Raw genomic sequence first — 19,103 nt, 5'->3', positions numbered from 1 at the left:
TGCCTTAGCCACTTGAGCCACAGGCACTGAGCCGGTAGTTCTGTTTTTAATTTCTTGAGTAACCTCCATACTGTTTTCCATAGACATTGTACTATTTTATATTTCCACCAATGTGGAAATAAAATAGAAACCTCTATGGAAAATGTGATACAAACTTACAACAAAACACTGTTAAGCCTGTTCCACTGTACAACAGTTTCAGTTTCTTCACATCCTTGCCAGTGCTTATTTTTTGTTTAATTAATTAATTAATTTTGGTGATAGTCATCTGAGCAGGTGTGACGTGTTAGTTCATTGTTTGACTTGCATTTCCCTGATGAACCTTTTTCAGAAGCCTGTTGTCTGTATGTATTTTTTGAAGACATATCTATTCAAGTTCTTTGCCCATCTTTTTCTCTTCCTTTTTTAAAATTTCAGAATATTAAGGGGCACACGTTTTGTTTATGTACTTTGTTTTTGTGCATGTTGAGTCAAAGTTATACACTTTGTGCCTTCACCCTGTTTGCCCATTTTTAATTGTTTTTTTTGTGTGTGTGTGCGCTATTGAGGGGCAGAAATCCCATATATATTATGTATATATTTGTATACATACACATACAGGGTGGCCGTAGAGTTCATGCACAGTTTAACACACTCTTTATGGCCACCGTGTATATTCCTTATGTAACCCCTACCAGATATGCGATGTACAAATATTTCCCCCATTTCACAGGTTGCTTTTTTCCCTCCTGTTTCCTCCGCTGCTCAGAATCTTTTCGGTTCCACGTAGTCCCACTTGTCTATTTTTGCTTTTGTTACCTTTGCTTTTGGTGTCATAGCCAAGAAGTCATTGCTAAGCTCACCACCGTGCAGCTTTCTGCTAAGTACTCTTCTAGGAGTTTTGTATAATAGTTTCAGGTCTTGAGTTTAAGCTTTGAGTCCGTTTTGTATTGGTTTTTGTATGTGGTGTCAGATAGGGTTTCATTCTTTTGCATGTAGAAATTTGTTTTTCCAGCCCCGTTTGTTGAAGAGACTGCTTTCCCCCGTTGTGTGTCTTGGTACCTCTGTACGAGCCCCAAAGGGCTCTCTGTTCTGTTCAGGCGGCTCAGCGGCTGTCCTTATGCTGGTGGCAGCTATTACAATTGCTGTAGCTTTGTAATGTGCTTTGAAATCAGGAAAGATGATGCTTCCAGCATTTTCTTCTCAAGATTGCTTTGACAATCAGGATCATTTGTGGTTTCATATGAATTTTAGGATTGGTTTTTCTGTTTCTATTAAAAAAAAAAACACAGTGGGATTTTTGATAGGGATTACACTGAATCTGTAGCTCACTTTGGTTCTTATGGGCATTTTAACAATATTAAGTCTTCCAGTCCAAGCACCCAGAGTGTATTTCCGTTCATTTGAGTCATCTTTAGTTTCTCGCATCAGTTTTTTATAATTTTCAGTGTACAACTCTTTCACTTTCTTAGTTTATTATTTTTTCTTTTTGATGTTTTTATAAATGAAATTGCTTTCTTAATTCCCTTTTTAGTTTGCTGTTAGTGTATAGAACATAACTGATTTTTATATGTTGATTTTTGTGTCCTGACTTGTATTATTTGTTAATCTAAATACTTACACATATTATTTATACTTATTAGTTCTAACAGGGTTTTTTAAAATTTATCTAATCACTGTGGTTAGGACTTTAGCCTTCTTTAGGCTTGAAACTTCTTATAGGAGTTTCATAGAATAGTTTCAGGCCTTGAATCCATTTGTGTTGCTTTTTGTTTATGGTGCAGGACTTACAGTACTGTGTTGAATACAAGTGGCGAGATTGGTGTTCTTGCCTCATCCCTGGTCTTAGGGGACGGGCTTTCAGGTTTTCACCATTGAGTATGATGTTGGCTCTGGGCTCTTCATATGTGGCCTTTATTGTATCATGGTAATTTCCTTTTATTCCTACTTGTTTAGAGTATTTATCATAAAAGGGTGTTGAACTTTTCAAATGCTTTTTCCGAATCTATCGAGGTATCATGTGCCTTCTGTCCCTTACGTTGGTAATGTGGTATATCATGTTAATTGACTGTTGTGTATAATTCTTGATTCCCAGGGATGAGTCCTCCTTGGTCACGGTGTATGATTCTTTTACTATGCTGTTGAGTTTGGTTTGCTGGCATGTTGCTGAGGACTTTGCATCTGTGCTTATCAGGGATAGTCACCTTCAAGTTTCTTTCCTTGTAGTGTCTTTAGGTATCAGAGTACTGCTGGCCTCATGAAACACAGTATTATCTCCTCTTTAAAGTTTTGGAAGAGGCTCGGTGCCTGTAGCTCAGCAGCTAGGGCACCAGCCACATATACTGAGGCAGGTGGGTTCGAACCCAGCTCTGTCTGCCAAACAACAATGACAGCTGCAATAAAAAATAGCTGGGCATTGTGGCGTGTGCCTGTAGTGCCAGCTACTTGTGAGGCTGAGGCAGAAGAATTGCTTAAGCCCAGGATTTGGAGGTTGCTGTGAGCTGTGACACTACAGGACTCTACTGAGGGTGACATAGTGAGACTCTGTCTCAGAAAAAAATAAAATAAAATAAAGCTAGGGCAGCGCTGTGGCTCAAGGACTAGGGCACTGGCCCCATATGCCAGAGGTGGTGGGTTCAAACCCAGCCCTGGCCAAAAAAAAAAAACCCAAAAACTGTAAAATAAAGCTTTGGAAGAGTTTAAGAATGATTGGCTTTAACTTCTTAAATGTTCTTGGGAGAATTCACCAGTGAAGCTAGATTTTTGATGTGAGATTTTTGTTGTGAGATTTTTGATGATTGATTCAGTCTACTAATTCGTTATAGATCTGTTTATATTTTCTGTTTCTTCTTGATTTAGTCTTGGTAGGTTGTCTGTTTTTTTGGAGTTTATCCGTTTCTTCTAGGTTATACAGTTTGTCACGCGTACTTGTTCAGAGGAGTCTGTGATCCTTTGTATTTCTGTGGCATTGGTTGTAATGTCTCCTTTTTCTTTTCTGATTTTGTATATTGAGTTTTTTTTTTTTTTTTGCATTACTCTAACTAAAGATTTGTCAATTTTATCTTTTCAAAAACCCCAGCCCTTTCATTTATTTTTTCTATTACTATTTCATTCTCTGTTTCTTTTATTTTTGCTCTAATCTGTATTATTTCTTTTCTGCTCCTAACTTTGGGATTAGTTTTTCTTTTTCTAGTTCCTTGAAATATAAAGTTAGATTAAGTTTTTTCTTAATAGGGCATTTTTTAGTATAAAGTCCTGTGTGCTCTTAGAACTGGTTTATTGTATTCTATAGGTTTTGTTAGGCTGTGTTTTTATTTCCATTTGTCTCAAGGTATTTTCTGGTTTTCCTTTTGGTTTCCTCTTTAACCCACTGGCCACTGGGGAATATACTCCAGGATTTTTCTGGGTGGTACCTTCCTACATTTTCTGTCTCTCTGTTCAATTCTGACTTTGTTCTTTTGACCTCCTTAAGCATCTTTGTGATGGTTGTTTTGAATTCTCTTGTGAGATAAATCACATGTTTCCCTTCCATTATGGTTGGTTTCTGGAGACTTCTCTTGTTCCTTTGGTGCATAATTCCCTGTTTCTTCATTTTCGTTGACTCCTTCTGTTGGTATCTGCACATTAGGGGAAAAAGTAGCCACCTCTCCCAGTGTTCACAGACCGGCCTTGTGCAGGAGAACACCTTGACCCCCAGCCCAGCAGAGATCCCGGGAGCCTCTCTCACAGTCCTGCTACTCCAAACCATGGTCTTTGTTCTTAGCAGCTTCTAGGTATGGGAAGTAATCTGGGTGCATGGATGCTCTAAGACAGCTGAGGTAGAAGCCAGTCCCTTGAGCAGCCCCCAGAAATGTTAGCATGTTGGACGTGTGGTCTACTGTCTTCCTCCCCAGGGAGAAGCTGGGATCTGGGTTTTTTCCCCATTTCCTCTGCACTGAGCCTCGGGTGGGGCAATGGCCACTGCTTATGTGCTTGTTCAAATTGTTGTCTCTGCCATTGTTGGTCCCCAGATGTCTAAGCATTCCAGGTTCCATTAGTGCTATACAGCTGTCCCTTGGGCAGCTCCTAGAAAAGTCACAGTGTTTGATAGAAAGGCCACCTTTGTCTTTCCTCAAGAGCAGCTGGGAGCTGCAGGTTTAAGAGTGGGTGAGGTCTCCAGTTGTCCTCCTGGCTTTATTTGGCTGGGTTTGACTTGCCCAGGGTGCAGAAGCCCTCATCTAGTTTTAAGATTTCTCACAAAAGGAATTTGTATGTTGTTGAATCTGTGTGTTCCTTGGGAGGAGGATCTAGGGCTTTCCCAGTCTGCCATCTTGTCAGTGTCACTCTATCATTTATTTTTTATAAATTAGAAAAATATAAATAAAATCCTCATTCTGGAAACAAAATGATGTGACTTTAATGGGTCTTTAAACTGAGTTTGGATGTGTAGACGAACTCTGATGCCCTTATCTTAATAAGTAAAGCGGATATCTCTAGTCCCATTTTAATACTTTTGAATTTGGAATACTTCCTAATCTGTTGGGGTAATTAATTTCTTCTATTTCTGCATATCAGTTATTGCTTCAAATATTTCTTGCAACTGTGCTATTTAGAGCTTGAACAGGGAAATATTTTACTTGTGTTTTGATTAACACTTTCAGGCTAAAAAAATTAGGTAAGTATGCTTTTGGTTTGTGTAGCAGACAAACCCCAAGTAATTACATAATTCATGAACGTGTTAAGTCTATTGAAATGTTTATCTTCTGGTTTTCAGAGTTTTTTATTTGAGTTGGTACTCTTTCAAGTCATCTTATGTTTGTGAATTATTTCAGAAGAATACTTGCTTGCTCATCTTAGCTTGTATTTATGTTGTGAATGTGGTTATCTGCTGTGAGGAACATATTCAGCATTGAATAATTATTTCTGTGTAGATACGTATTACACACATATTCTACATGTAAGCACACACGCATCTTGCACATTTATAGATAGGTACTATGTACGTGTAAGCATGGATCATGGGTCCATATACTTTTTCTGTTATATACATTTATATATTTTATATATTTTATATTTGTATACGTATATTAATACAAGTATATACATGTAATATTATATGCAATAGGGTAAAGTACGTTGCATTCCTTTTAATTCAGAATACTCAAAGATCTTAATTATATTTCTTTAAATATTGAATTGAATAAAACTTCTTGAATTTCTTTTTTTGTGCGTGTTGTTTGTGGCTTAGGGTTTTTTTTTTTTTTTTATGTGTGACAGAGTCTTGCTCTGTTTCCTAGGCTAGAATTCAGTGGCCCAATCTTAACACACAGCAACCTCGAACTTCTGAGTTCAAGCCATTCCCCTGCCTCAGCCTCTTGAGTAGCTGGGACTGTAGGCACCTGCCATAACTATGCCTGGCTAAATGCTTTTTATTTTTGGTAGAGATGGAGATCTCATCATGATGCTCAGGGTGGTTGTGCACTCCTGGCCTCAAAGATCTGCCTGCCTCAGCCTCCCAGAGTGCTGGGATTACAGGCGTGAGCCACTGTGTTAGGTCTTACTCGAATTTCCAATTATTTTTTCCTTTTATTTTCCCAACCTTTAAAAATATTTTAATGGTGTCTGTTAAGAAATGATGTAGCATGGATTCAGACTGGCTGTGTCAGCACACGGGGCTTACGCTTGCCTTTCTGGGTGTCCTGACTATATGACTTTAGACCTTTTCGAGAGCACTTGGTATCAATAGCAGTGTGATTATATATATATATATATAAATGTATATATATATATATATACTTTTTTTTTTTTTTTTGAGACAGAGTCTCACTTTGTCACCCTCGGTAGAGTGCCATGACATCACAGCTCACAGTAACCTCAAACTCTTGGGCTCAAGTGATTCTCTTGCCTCAGCCTCCCAAGTAGCTGTGACTATAGGTGCCTGCCACAATGCTCAGCTATTTTTTAGAGAGGAGGTCTCACTCTGGCTCAGGCTGGTCTCAAATCTGTGAGCTCAGTCAGTCCACCTGCCTCAGCCTCCCAAGGGCTGGGATTACAGGCATGAGCCATTGGGCCAGGCTTTTTTTAAAGTTTTAATCAGAAGTAAAAGAGTAGGGAAATAGAATCACTTGTTTTTCTATTACTACTTATAGAAACAGTAAGTTAAGAAATGTAAATAAATTGAATGGACTTATAAAAATATTTAAGTTGGGTGGCACCTGTGGCTCAGTGGGTAGGCGTCGGCCCTATATACCGAGGGTGGAGGGTTTGAACCTGGTCCTGGCCAAACTGCAACAAAAAAATAGCCGGGCATTCTAGCAGGTGCCTGTAGTCCCAGTACTTGGGAGGCTGAGGCAGGAGAATTGCCTAAGCCCAGGAGTTGGAGGTTGCTGTGAGCTGTGACGCCATGGCACTCTACTGAGGGCAATAAAGTGAGATTCTATTATATATGTTTTTTTTTAAGTCACCCAATGGAGGATTTAAAATTTTGTTTTTATTAAAACAGTACCGTTTATTATAATTCAGAAGTAAAACTCTTGCTTCCTCTTTACTATTACCATCAAATACCCCAGTTACATTCTTTTTTTTTTTTTTTCTTGAGACAGAGTCTCCCTTTGTCGCCCTCGGTAGAGTGCCATAGCATCACAGCAACCTCCAACTCTTGGGCTTAAGCGATTCTCCTGCCTCAGCCTCCCAAGTAGCTGGGACTACAGGCGCCCACCACAATGCTCGGCAAGTTTTTGATGGCAGTTGTCGTTGTTCGGCAGGCCCAGGCTGGATTCGAACCTGCCCAGCTCCAGTATATGTGGCTGGCACCCTTAGCCGCTGAGCTACAGGCGCTGAGCCCCCAGTTGCATTCATAGAACAGCTACTGTTAACAGCCTTCAGATGTGTTCTGTGTATGTGCAGGTGTGTATGTGTAGTATGCATGTGAGTCGAGGATGGAATTGTGTATACGTGGACACAAGGTCTACATATATCCTAAAAAAGTTCAGTATTAGTACTTTTTTGTCTTGAATGAGTTAAATATATTCTTCCCCACATACTTTGAAGGAAAGTAGTTAAGTTGACGAGCACATTAAACATACAGCGGCATACTGTCTTTCTGTTTATTTATTTGAAACCTTTTTTGTAATTATTCTAGTGCTGTAGATTAGAAGTAAAATTTCTTTAGCGTAGATTAGTTTTTAAAACCTTTTTATGAAAACAGAAATTTTTAATTTGTGTGAAAGGTTTTACCCTAAATACATATTCTTAATCTCCTTCATACTGAAAATAACGGGTTGTCTTTGGGGAGTGGGATTATTGTGAATGTGTAAGGGAGGGATTGAAGGGGGGGGCATCCTCTTATTTCTGTACTACGTCGAGTTTTCTTTTTAAAGCACTAAACATATCTTTTATTAAAAAGTTATGATAGAAAACGTTTTAAAACATATAGTGACATAAAGATAACTAAAAAGAAATGTTCTCAAAACAGAGCTCATTGTGTGGTTTTGTTACTCTTGGTTTTAGGCTTGTGTGGATGTGAGAGCCAGCTCAGTGTTCTGGCAGCAGATGGATTTTGCGGACAGCCTCCACGGTCATCCCAAGCTGCCAGAATGGCTGTCTACACATCCTTCTCATGGAAACCGGGCTGAGTACCTGGATAGACTTATACCGCAGGTGAGCTAACACTGTGTGAGGCAGGAAATTATTTTTACCGTACTGTTTATTTTAATGAGGTTAACTTCTTTTGGTTGGGAAAAGAATTCTATCCTGTCAATTATTTTGTTTACTGTAATTATGGATTATTAGTTTTTAAAGAATTTGACCAAAAAGTAAAATTCTGCTTATCCACAAGTCCTGGAGAATAAATTGCTGTGTACAGTTGACTTTTCTGGATGGTAAAGTATCAGACTTTTAACTGATTTGATGAAAGCTTAAAACTTAAGGCATTTTAGTTTTTTTAAAAAAAAATATAGTGATCATAATTCAGTCTTTCGTTGGTGCTTTAAGCTTTTTATTAAAAATAGCAGTTAATGATTTGCATAAAATTTTGGGGTCAAGTGAGTATTAATTACAATAGCAATGCCAGGTTTTTTTTTTTGTTTGTTTGTTTTAGAAAAAGAAATCATGTTAGTGCATTTCTGGTTATTTAATTCTTTATAGAGATAAAGTGAAACATGGGCTGTCTGGCTCTTCGTTTTCTGTAGGATTCATTAATGGATCAAGCTGAGGCAGCTTTCTCCCAAGTCGTTTTTATCACCTCGGAGAAGTTTTTGACTTGTTGACATCATTCAGAAATGCTTTCTGTGGTTTCCACATCAGCACGGAGTGGTGCCGGGGCCTTTCCAAGCCAGGCTCTCTTCTGTGTCACTTCCATTAAATTTTCTGGTGGGTTATGAAAGCAGAACATTCTTTAGCAATTTAAGAGTTGGTACTGCTAAGTGGTAACACAACAGATCCAGGTGTATTCTGGAAGTGTCTTTCAGCCTGGCTTCATGTGAAGCTCTGCAAACAGTATTGTTAAAAGAAAGACGTGACGCTTCGATGCAGGTGGCACAAAGAGGAGACAGTGTTCTTGATGTTTGTAGGAAGGATGCTACGATAAGTACAAAAGGATTAGTCATACAAAGAATACGATTTATCCAAAGTAGAAATACGGTGGTGTGGATTTGAAGGAAGAAGCATCTGCATCTAGTTTGGGATAAGAAACTAAATACTCATTGATATTTATTGGTAATCTAACATTTTGTGTTCTGTTGCGGGAAACAAAACCGTCTTTGCTTTCTTGGAGCTAATGTTCTGAATGACAAACAAGTAAACCTCCAGTATGTCGAGAAGTGTTGAGCATGTGGGGAAACATGAAGTAGGTAAGAGATGGAGGGGCTGGCTCCAGAGCAGGGGCACGAGCTTGTGTTCTGTTTTCAAGGACGGCCTCACGGAATAGAACCTGGAAGGAAGCAGGGGAGCAGGGAGCCGGTCCTGTGGATTCTGGAGGGGAGCCTTTGGGTTGAGGAGCAGCTAATGCAGAGGCCCTGGAGTGAGAGTGTGGTGAGGAAGATGCTGGGCCAACGAGTAAGGGAGGGGAGAGCAGGTCAGGACGAGGCCGAGGGAAACAGACCATGAAGGGACTTGTAAGCCATTTAAGAATTGGACTTTTTCTTCAAGTGGGAGGGGAAACTGCTGGGTGTTGCGTAGGAGAGTGACTTAATCCGACTCACGTTCTAGTGTGATCTCTGGAGCTGTGTGGACGGTGGACTGTAGAGTGGCTGTGTAGGGTAGAATCCAGGAGACTATTTAGGAGACTAGCAGTAATCCTGGTAAGAGAAACAGTGGTTTGGACCAAGCTACCGGGGAGTGAGAGAGTGGGAAAGAAGTGGTTCGTTTCTGGGTAAGGTTGACAGAAGTGCCGGCAGGATTTGTCGAGAGATTGCCCGCACTTTGTCCTTCATGAGCAGGAGGGCAGCTAGGCATGGCTGTAAACGCCTGCCTCAGTTCCTCTGGGCTGCTCTAGCAGGTTATAGACCGGGTGGCTCATAAACAGCACGAAGTTATTTCTCACGGTTTTGGAGGCTGGAGAATGTTAGATCCAAATGCCTGGCGTGGGCCTGCTTCCCAGCTCACAGGCAGCTAGCTTCTCTTTGCAACCTCACATGGTAGCAGGCCAACGCAGTTCTCCGCGGCCTCTTTTATAAGGGTGTTGCTCCTATTCATGGGGGCTCTACCCTCATGATGTAATCATCTCCCCAAAGTCCCACTTCTTTTTTTATGAGACAGAGTCTCACTATGTCGCCCTGGGTAGAGTGCTGTGGTGTCACAGCTCACAGCAACCTCTAACTCTTGGGCTTTTAAGTGATTCTCTTGCCTCAGCCTCCCAAGTAGCTGGGACTACAGGTGCCTGTCACAAAACCCACTATTTTGTTGTTGTTGTTGTTGCTGCAGTTGTCATTATTGTTTAGCAGGCCCGGGCCAGATTCGAACCTGCCTGCCTTGGTGTATGTGGCTGGTGCCCTAACCACTGGGCGACAGGCACCGAGCCAGGTCCCACTTCTAATACTGTCCTATTTGGGGTTAGGATTTCAACATACGAATTTAGGGTGGTACACAGACATTCAGTCTGTCCTAACTAGGTTTTATTTTTACTTTTAATTTGAAGAAAAAATATTTGAGAAAGAAATAGCAGTGAAATTTACCTGATATTTAGTAACCATTCATCTTAAAAGGGCAGTAGAAGCCAGGGGCATGATGTACTTTTTTAGTCACAGATTTATACTGAACATCATGACGTAGAGATCTCCACAGTGCTGCCCACGGCCTTTACGGCACCTCGGGAGGCCGTATCTCTGGAGCTGTAATAACCATATTTCTCTGGGAATTTTCTTTTTATTTGTACTCAGTGAAATTCTAAAAACAGATAGTTTGTTAAATTGGATAATGAGTTCTGTTAGCTGACTTTTCATCTGAAGCCTTTTCTAAATTCTGGGTTGTCATTTCTTCATTAAATTACTAAAGTAAAAAAATGTATTTTTACTTCTAGTTCTTCAGAGAAGCCTTTAATAATGAATTGATTAGTGAGTATGAAGAAAAATGTTTGGAGAACTGTTATTTGGGAGCCAAGGACGAAAGAAAAAGGGAGCTGTGTTTCTTCTAAAAAGAAACTATCCTGGTTTAGAAACTTAATTTGAAAACCTCATATAATTCCTTATATCCCCCCCCAAGTGATTAAATTCAATTTGAAAGTAATAAAACTCTACTACAATATTGGGAATAATTCAGTGGGTGAAGTGAAACTGGTGGTACAAGAGTATATTGTTAATTAGAATCTATAGTCGTAACTCAGAAATTGGAATTGCCTACCATAGGTCTAATTTCAGTAATGAAAGAAGGAAGCTCCTCAGGCGGTATAAAGAGTTATGTGAGTCTGTGTGCCAGTAAAGACTACATTTTAAAATTATATTTTCCTGGGATTTTTTTCCTGCTCCAGTGGGTGCAGTGTTCCATTCCCCCACAGCCCCCTGTCCTCTGACTCACGGGCCGTGTGGCTGAGGGGACGCTCATCTCAGAAGTAGCTGGGAATACAGTTCCGGAGCTCAGTCACGTGTGGGCCAGAGAGGTGGATTTCAGATTCATCCAAAAAGTGGGAATGGTTGCAGTGGCGAGAGTGGCTGAGTTCCCTGAGGAAGTGAGGAGAGGAGGTCAAAGTGACAGTATTAGGTGTTGTCATTGGTGTGAGGAAGACGGAGCCTGTTTTGAATCAGATTCACAGAGGATAACCAAGAAACCGTGATTCTGTAGTTCTGTGTTCAGGATACAAAAGTTTTGTAATTTTGATTTTTTTCATTTAACTTACTGAAAATCATACATTTTTATTTTTTATTGAATTCCTTGAATATTATCATGGAAATGTATTGTTTCCTACCATAGGAGATCAACATTTAAGATGTTTTAAATTTCTACCTTATGCATTCAACAGATCTTTATTGATCACCTGCTGTGTACCAGATTATAGGTGTTACATGTGAGGTCGACTCAATAGATAAAAATCCCTGTCTTTGCACAATAAAGGGAGATGGATAATTAATGGTGGGGGGTGGCAGGGGCTCTCTGGAGTTTCTTCTTAGAAGGACGCTGATCCTGTTAGAGCAGAGCCCCGATGATGTCATTAACCTTCATGACCTCTTCAGAGACTCTGTCCCCCATGCAGTCACGTTGGGAGTTCAGCTTCCAAAATACGAGTTTGGGGGAGCACAGTTCAGTTCATAGTAGACAGGTAACATGAGAGCGGAGGTGGGAGGGTTGCTGGAATAGCAGTTTAAAATGGAGTTGACCAGAGAAGGTTTCACTGAGAAGCTGGATCTTGATCACAGACTTGAGCTTGTGATGTTGGGGAAAGAGGCCCCGCGAAGGCAGAAGGCCTAGAGTACAAAGCTCTGAGGCTGGAGGAGCAGTGAGGAAATCGTGAGCCCAGAGTGGGTTGAGCACGGGAAGGGGGACGGTGTGGGCCTTGTGTCCTCGTGAGGACTTTGGCTTTTGGTTACAGATGGGACACTAACGGAAGGTTTTGAGCAGAGCACTGGAGGAGTGGCAGGATCTGACTTACGTTTGAAAAGGACGTGATCTACCGCAAAGCAGCACAATCCTATAATTGTGAGAGTATTTTAACATACTATACTCATTTCTTAATTTCATTTTAAAATCAAGGTAAAACCCCCAAATTAGAAACAAAAAGACCTTGCTTATTAAAAATGTGAATTCTGAGATAAAACATTTTAAATGCCTAGTTAATTGTAATTTTGTGATCCACACATTTAAAAAGATAAATATAGGTTTGCAGTAATAATATTATTGATAGTTAAGAACCTGATATATTATTTTATTTATTTGAAATAATCAGTTAAATTTAGGAAACACATAGCCTACCTGTTTTGGTTACCATAACAACTTGGGTGAAAAATTGAGAAACAGATGTTGTATCAGCCTGTTGATGTTTAACAGTATGAGTTTTAAAATTATGGTTACATTGTTCAGACTTTAAATTTATGTGTATCATAATTTGTCTTTGAAAGGGATACTTTATTTAACTTTCTTACTATAAGAATTGTTAGAACATATGAATAGATATGAATGAATAACGGAAGATTCAGAGATTTACTTTAAAACTGAAAGGGTGTAGACTAAATTTTTTTTTTTTGGGCCAGGGCTGGGTTTGAACCCACCACTTCTGGCATATGGGGCCAGTGCTCTACCCTTTTGAGCCACAGGCGCTGCCCCAGACTGAATTTTTTTATTCTCTGCCTCTCTTGCCAACTCTCTGTCGTCCCCTCTTTGTAGAGAGGATGGGTGGAGAATGATAGAATGTATAGGAGAAGCACTTAATTGGTTATTTATTATAATAATAATTGGAATAGAATTTTTAAAAATGTTTTTAGAGCTTTCAATGCCAACTTTATTTCTGAACTGTTTTCTAAGTCTTGATGTTCACATTTACACTATTCGGTTTTTAGATATCAGAATCACTCCATGGCGGGCTGTAAATGCATTCGTTTAATCTCATTTTACTTTGAATCCTTAACATTTTCAGGAAGTTAAGGGTTTGAACTCATGTGTAAATCATTCTTATGGATTTATAATTGGACTAAGTAAATGAATAAATCATTAATATTATACATCTCATGAGTAGAAAATATGAGAGTGTTTAACACCAGAGTGAAATGTCGTCGTTGGCCAGTGTACACAAACATACACTATTCACCTTACAGAATTTCATTTTGTCAGACATGGCAAGTGCTGAGGAAAAGGCAAATATCAGAGCAGCTACTGTAATTGAATTGGCCTCTGAATCATAGAAAGGCAGGAAGCCTGACAGTAACATTGTCTAAAACCTTAAAAAAATCAGGGTGCGTGTGGTGTGTGTCTACTTGAGGCTGAAATGAATGGACTATTAGAAAAAATTGCTTTAGGGGGAAAGGGGAGAGAAGTAATGATATTTTTAGAAAAGCACATTTAAAAATAGAGGTGATTTTTTTTTCCTTTGAAATGCCTTGCCTTCCGTTTTCAAAGGAAGCTTTTAATCTAATCATGAAAGCCTGGCCTCTCTGCATTAATTCTATTCAGTTTTTTTTTTTTTTTTAAACTGAATTTTTATTGCCTGTTTTTTAAATAAATAAGTAATTTATGTTTTATTTGATGTGTAGTGCCTAGAAATAAGCTGCTGTCTACTGGCAGTTGTTCCCTAAAGACGTCAGTTGTTCCAGGAGTGAACACGGCCAGCTCTTCATTACGTCTGTGGCCCATTTATTTATTTTGGTTGTTTTAAAAATTGTTTTTATTTATGGGGTACAACGTGGCATTTTGATATTCGTGTACATTGTGGAATAGCCAAGCCAATTATCCTATCTGTCACTTCATATAGATGCTTGATTTTTTTCTGGTGAGAACATTTAATATCTTCTAGCAGTTTTTAAGTATACAGCCCGTTTTTGTTCACTGTAGTCACCATGCTATACAGTAGATCTCCAGAATTTATTCCCCCATCTAACTGAAGTTTAAGCTTTAATTTTTATATTTACTTATTATAATTTGCTTACTTCAGTCATTTACGTTTACTTACTTTAGACCACTTTAAAAACTCATCAGACTCCAATTTCCATTGCAGTGTTTATGAAAGAAAATGAAATGAGTGAAAGGATACATTTTGTAAAAGGTGTAATCATGAATCCCACAAATACAAAATGACAGCACTGGGGATTTTATTTATTCCATTAATTAATGAGAGAAACAGTAATGTGTTACAACTAGTTCAAAAGAGAATTCAGAACCATAGTCACATAGTCGAGAAGGAATGCTGAAATGACTTTACAAACAGATGCAGAACTGTCCCACTCAGGGCAGCAGTCCGGGGCATTCCACCGTTTTCACTATTATTACTTTTCTGCAAGCTGCCGAGTTGTAGCTCAGAGACCACGAGAGCAGAGGTGATCCAGAAGGGCTCCCTTGGTAGGACGGACACCTCATCATCTCTTCTGCCTGTTTCAGAGTCTTTCACAACTTTGTTTTTACTTTCTGTTGTCATCTGTTTGCTTTTCGAGAAGATACCAAATCAAGTCGTGCTCTGAGACTTAGTATTAATATAAACATAAGTTTTTGATTGATTTTAAATAGCCACATAGGTGTTAACCTTGTGATATTTCTGTTCTGTCTCAATGTAGTAACCCCCTTTTCTCATTAATTTCTGTTACATCTGTTGCTAAGTGAGTCCTGGACTGAGGTCATTGATGCTAAACTCTAGGCCTTTTGAAAAGTGTATGCTTATTTCAGAAATTAAAAGAGAGAATTGGAAATAGAGGTGGTAGGAAAGTAACCACAGCAGCATATAGGGAAGGCCGGGGTCTGGCGAGGCAGCCAGCACGAGCAGAGTGAACTGGGTGGGGTCTCTGCGCAGCGCTTGGCCTGTGTTTGCCGTCCTGGTCCATGAGAGTGTCCAGTGATCAGGAGTCATCCTTCCCTTCCTGGTGCAGAGAGGGAGGCACTTACCCACTGGAGTTCGCCTTGATAGACACACTTCTTCTAACCAAACAGTAACATCTGTGATTTTCAGAGCTTCTCCCGTGTCTGCTATTTCCTGATGTAATCAGCTCAAAATAATCCTTATGCTAAAGAGGCATATTTGGGATGGCATGTACCGTGTACTCCAGTCATATTTTGGAGTGGAGTGTCTTGAACTGTCTTGAATTCCATCATCTTCACTATGTATTTATTTCAGAAATTAGTATCATTTTCTCTCGTAAGAACATTATCATAATTCATTAAAATTAAATATCCTGTCTATATTGAGATTTCTGTGCTCAAAATGCAGTTTTATAGTTATTTTGTTCAGTTAGGACCTGTCATTAGCTACACATTGCTTTTGGCCCTTTTTAACTTTAGGACAGTGCTTCCTCATTTTTGTTTTGTTTTGTTTTTAAACTTGGTGTTGACTTGTTGAATATAAATAATCCCACTTTCTGGATTTATTTGACTACTTCTTTGTGGTATCACCTCTAACTCACTTCTCCATATACCTACCAATAGAAGTTGAATTTTGGCAGGAATTTGGACAGGTGGTCTGACTGCTTCATACCGCTTTGCACTGGGCCTCCTAAGATCCTCATCAGTGGGTTTGGGGCACTGCCTGACCCTTCCTTTGTAAAGGTGGTTTTCCCCCTTGTGGCCAGCAAGTGATGATGGGGTGATAATTTAGCCGAAAATATCCAGTCCTCAAACAACCCAGAAAGTTTTTTGATTGAGGAACTGTAAAGGAGGACCTGAGTGTTATCTTCAGGAAGAATCGATAAAGAATGAAAAACAAAGACAAAGAACTGAACAGAAAAATCAGCTCTCTGGAATAAAAGATGTTTCAGCACATTTTTCTCCTATCAAAGAGTAGATACAAGAGATAGCTAAGAAAGACTTAAAAAAATCAGAGTAGTAAATGTATAAGATTTGGAGAAACAGTAATAAGGAAAGGAAAAATACAGGTAATTTTATTTTAAAAGATTTAGTGAATATCTGTGTGTCCTTAACTAGTAACACGACAAGGATTTTCACCTAAGCAAAAACAACAATAACAGCAAAAACCAAAGCCTCTGAAATGTCTATCGTCCCCCAGTTAGATAAACTTTAAATAGCAAAAAAAAAAAAAAAAAATGACAAACAAAACCAAGTCTCAAATCTCAGGTTCAACTTCAAAATTTTACTCCATTGGGGAAGACGGCCAAGGTGTCAAGAACTATAGAAGCTGTGGTGCCGACCAAAGGTTGACACGATAGGCTGATTTAACTGCTCTGAGAGTGACAGAAGCTGAAAGAATGACTAGGAATGTAAGATAGACCCATTTCAGAAAATTGTTAAACTTGTGAATGCAGCCAGGAAGCTGTAAAGCTTCCAGTAGAGGCTGTAAAGAGGAGAATCGATGCCCCCAAGCAATGATTCACTGATGCAGAAGACAGAGGAGCAGAGCACAACCAAATTAAAATGCCCAAAGCCAAAAAAATGTCAAAAACATGAAAGGATGTTGAAAATCCAAGCTGCCTGTAGCAGAAGGAAAGACCAATACGTTCATTTGTTCACACACCTTCCTTTCTTTGAAGGCAGTTTCTGTATCACAGTTTTTTGGTTTAGATCACATTTCTCAAGATGTGTTTTGCTTCCAGAGAACAGTGCGTGAGAAGCTTAGAAATGATACTGGTTAGATATTCAAGTTTATCAAATGTTTAATCTTCACTGCAGAGACAGGCTCTTACTAGCTGCTTAAATAAAAAGGAAAGTAAAAGGCATTCAAGAGTAAGAACACTTTGAACCTTCCTGTTTGGACTTCAAAAAATGTGAGAGTTTAAGGGGAAAGAAAGAAAACAAACAAAAAAACAACAGAAACAATACAGTTTGATATGGGATGTAGCCAAATTAGCTTTTCTTTCCTTTAAGGTAGAAGATTCTTAGTAAGTGACACACACTGAACTTGGCAGCAGAGTACTGAGTAGCAGCACTTCCCTTTCCAGAATCTGACTCTCAGGAGTGACATGAAATGTATAGTTTAGTTTATTTACATATGATTATAATTGCAGCTACCACCCTGCCATTTTTAGAAAACCTCAGATCAGTTAAGGAATTAGCAAAGAATTATGTCGAATGGTACAAAAATAAAGTTTAACTGACATAAGAGACTGGATGCTAAGAAAATGGAGTATATTTTATTTTTAAATGCACATATTATACATATTTCATAAAAATATTGGTTATAAAAGTTGGACAAAAATATATATTTAAAATGTTATGGTTCAAGTTATCAGGGCACAGCATAACAAAATTAATATAATGATAATTAAAAGGTGGACAGCTACATGAAATTAAAATTCTACACATTTAAAGCAACAGAGAAGTCTATAAACGATGACAATGGCTTAAAATCAATAAACTTTATTATGACGTAGGTGTATTTTCATGAGTTTCTGCCAGACCCATATTTAAAGAAAATTTTGTCAACCATCTCTATCAGTAAGAAAAAAGATAAATAGAGAACTGTAAGTTCCTTAGACCAGGAAACTATAATAAAGTTAAGCATAGATAAACAAAATGATAATAGTTGATTCTATGGAAAATTTAGCCAAAGATCTGATAGTAGATAAGTTATTTAGTAAAGAATAAAATGTAAATAGGATCAGGAGAAGAGGTACAGTTACAGACAAGAAAACCAAAATACTTGGAAGGATATTTTATTTAGTTAGATGATGTTAATTAATAGCTCAGGTCAAAATCAGAACTAATTAAAAAGTAAGTTTGTGTGTGTGTGTGTGAGAGAGAGAGAGAGAGAGTTGCCAGAGAGGATGCAGCTAAAAATAGAAATTATAACTAGAATGAACCTCCTCAAATTAGTTTTGGAAAGGAAAATGTATAAATGACTTGAATAAACATAAACAAAACTATTAGAAACTTGTAGAATTATAATAAACTAGCAAAATAATGGTTCACCTCAGGGAATTTAACTTGGATAATTCTTTCAAAAGTTTGAAGAATTATCCAGTGACTAATTAGTTCTAGCTTTAAAATATAAAAAAAGATGCTATTAGGTATCTGATTTATTTTGTTGTGACATTTTGATAAAACTAACACCTTGAAGAATGCATGGGGTTCAGACAAGATGGCTGACCAGAGATGTTAGCTGCCAGAAAGAGGGAAAAGTTTCAGATGAAAAAAAACCAAACAAACAAACAAAGAAATGGGGCAGCGCCTATGGCTCAAAGGAGTAGGGCACCAGCCCCATATGCTGGAGGTGGCGGGTTCAAACTCAGCCCTGGCCAAAAACTGCAAAAAAACAAACAAAGAAATGTAGATCAATATAATTCTTAGAGAAAAGTGCCAGAACCTACCAGGATTCCATGGGAAGAAGTTGTAGACCAGAACAAGAAGGAGCAAATATGAGATTCATAGACATTCCTCAGGCTGATGAGGAAAACACGCAAGAACTGGAAAATTATTCCCTTCTATTTGAGGAACAGTTGAGGAAAACTTCCCTAGTCTAGCTAGAAATTGAGATTTCAACAGAAAGCTCAGCAAACACTTGGGACACTCATTACAAAGAGTCAGTTGCCAAGACACATAGTCATCAAACTGGTCATAACGTTACAGTTAACACGAAGGAGGAACTCCTGCAAGCCATGAGGTAAAAGCATCAAGTAACCAAGGAAAAGCCAACGGGCTAACTGCAGCCTTCTCAACAGAGACCTGACAAACCAGAAGGGGTTGGTGACCCAGCTTCAGCCTTCCTAAACAGAACATCTTCCAGCCTAGAATTTTGTACCCTGCAAAGCTAAGTTTCATGTTTGAAGGTGAAATAAAATATTTTCCAGACAAGCAAACACTGAGAGAATTTGTCACTATCAGACTTGCCCTGTAGGAAATACTCAGAACTACAATATACACAGATCGGAGCAATAGACACCCACTGGTGTAAAGCCACCCAAAAGCTAAAGCTCAGCATATATAAAAAAACAGCACAAAAAGTAATACAAAGCATTAAGGCACTACCCCCGAGGAACAGAACAGCGTCCCACACATCAGTCCTGTCAGTCAACGCAATGAGGGACAGAACAGCATCCCACACATCAGTCCTGTCAGTCAACACGATGAGG

General features: G+C 38.8%; 1 protein-coding gene across 6 annotated transcripts in view; it reads left to right on the top strand.

The window, feature by feature from the left end:
- OMA1 (OMA1 zinc metallopeptidase) overlaps positions 1-19,103 on the top strand; it is a 72,227-nt gene that overhangs the window by 42,823 nt on the left and 10,301 nt on the right. For all 6 annotated transcript variants that reach the window (XM_023515120.1, XM_023515121.1, XM_023515118.1 and 3 more), the window contains one exon: positions 7,468-7,617. In XM_023515120.1, the coding sequence (XP_023370888.1) occupies positions 7,468-7,617 (150 nt within the window). The remainder of the gene's footprint in view (positions 1-7,467; positions 7,618-19,103) is intronic.

This window comes from Otolemur garnettii, unplaced genomic scaffold (genome assembly GCF_000181295.1).
Source record: "Otolemur garnettii isolate 467f Iridium unplaced genomic scaffold, OtoGar3 scaffold00066, whole genome shotgun sequence".
In the NCBI taxonomy this organism is placed as follows: Eukaryota; Metazoa; Chordata; class Mammalia; order Primates; family Galagidae; genus Otolemur; species Otolemur garnettii.
Note: the sequence above shows the minus strand (reverse complement) of the source record. Positions and strands in the feature narration are given on the sequence as shown.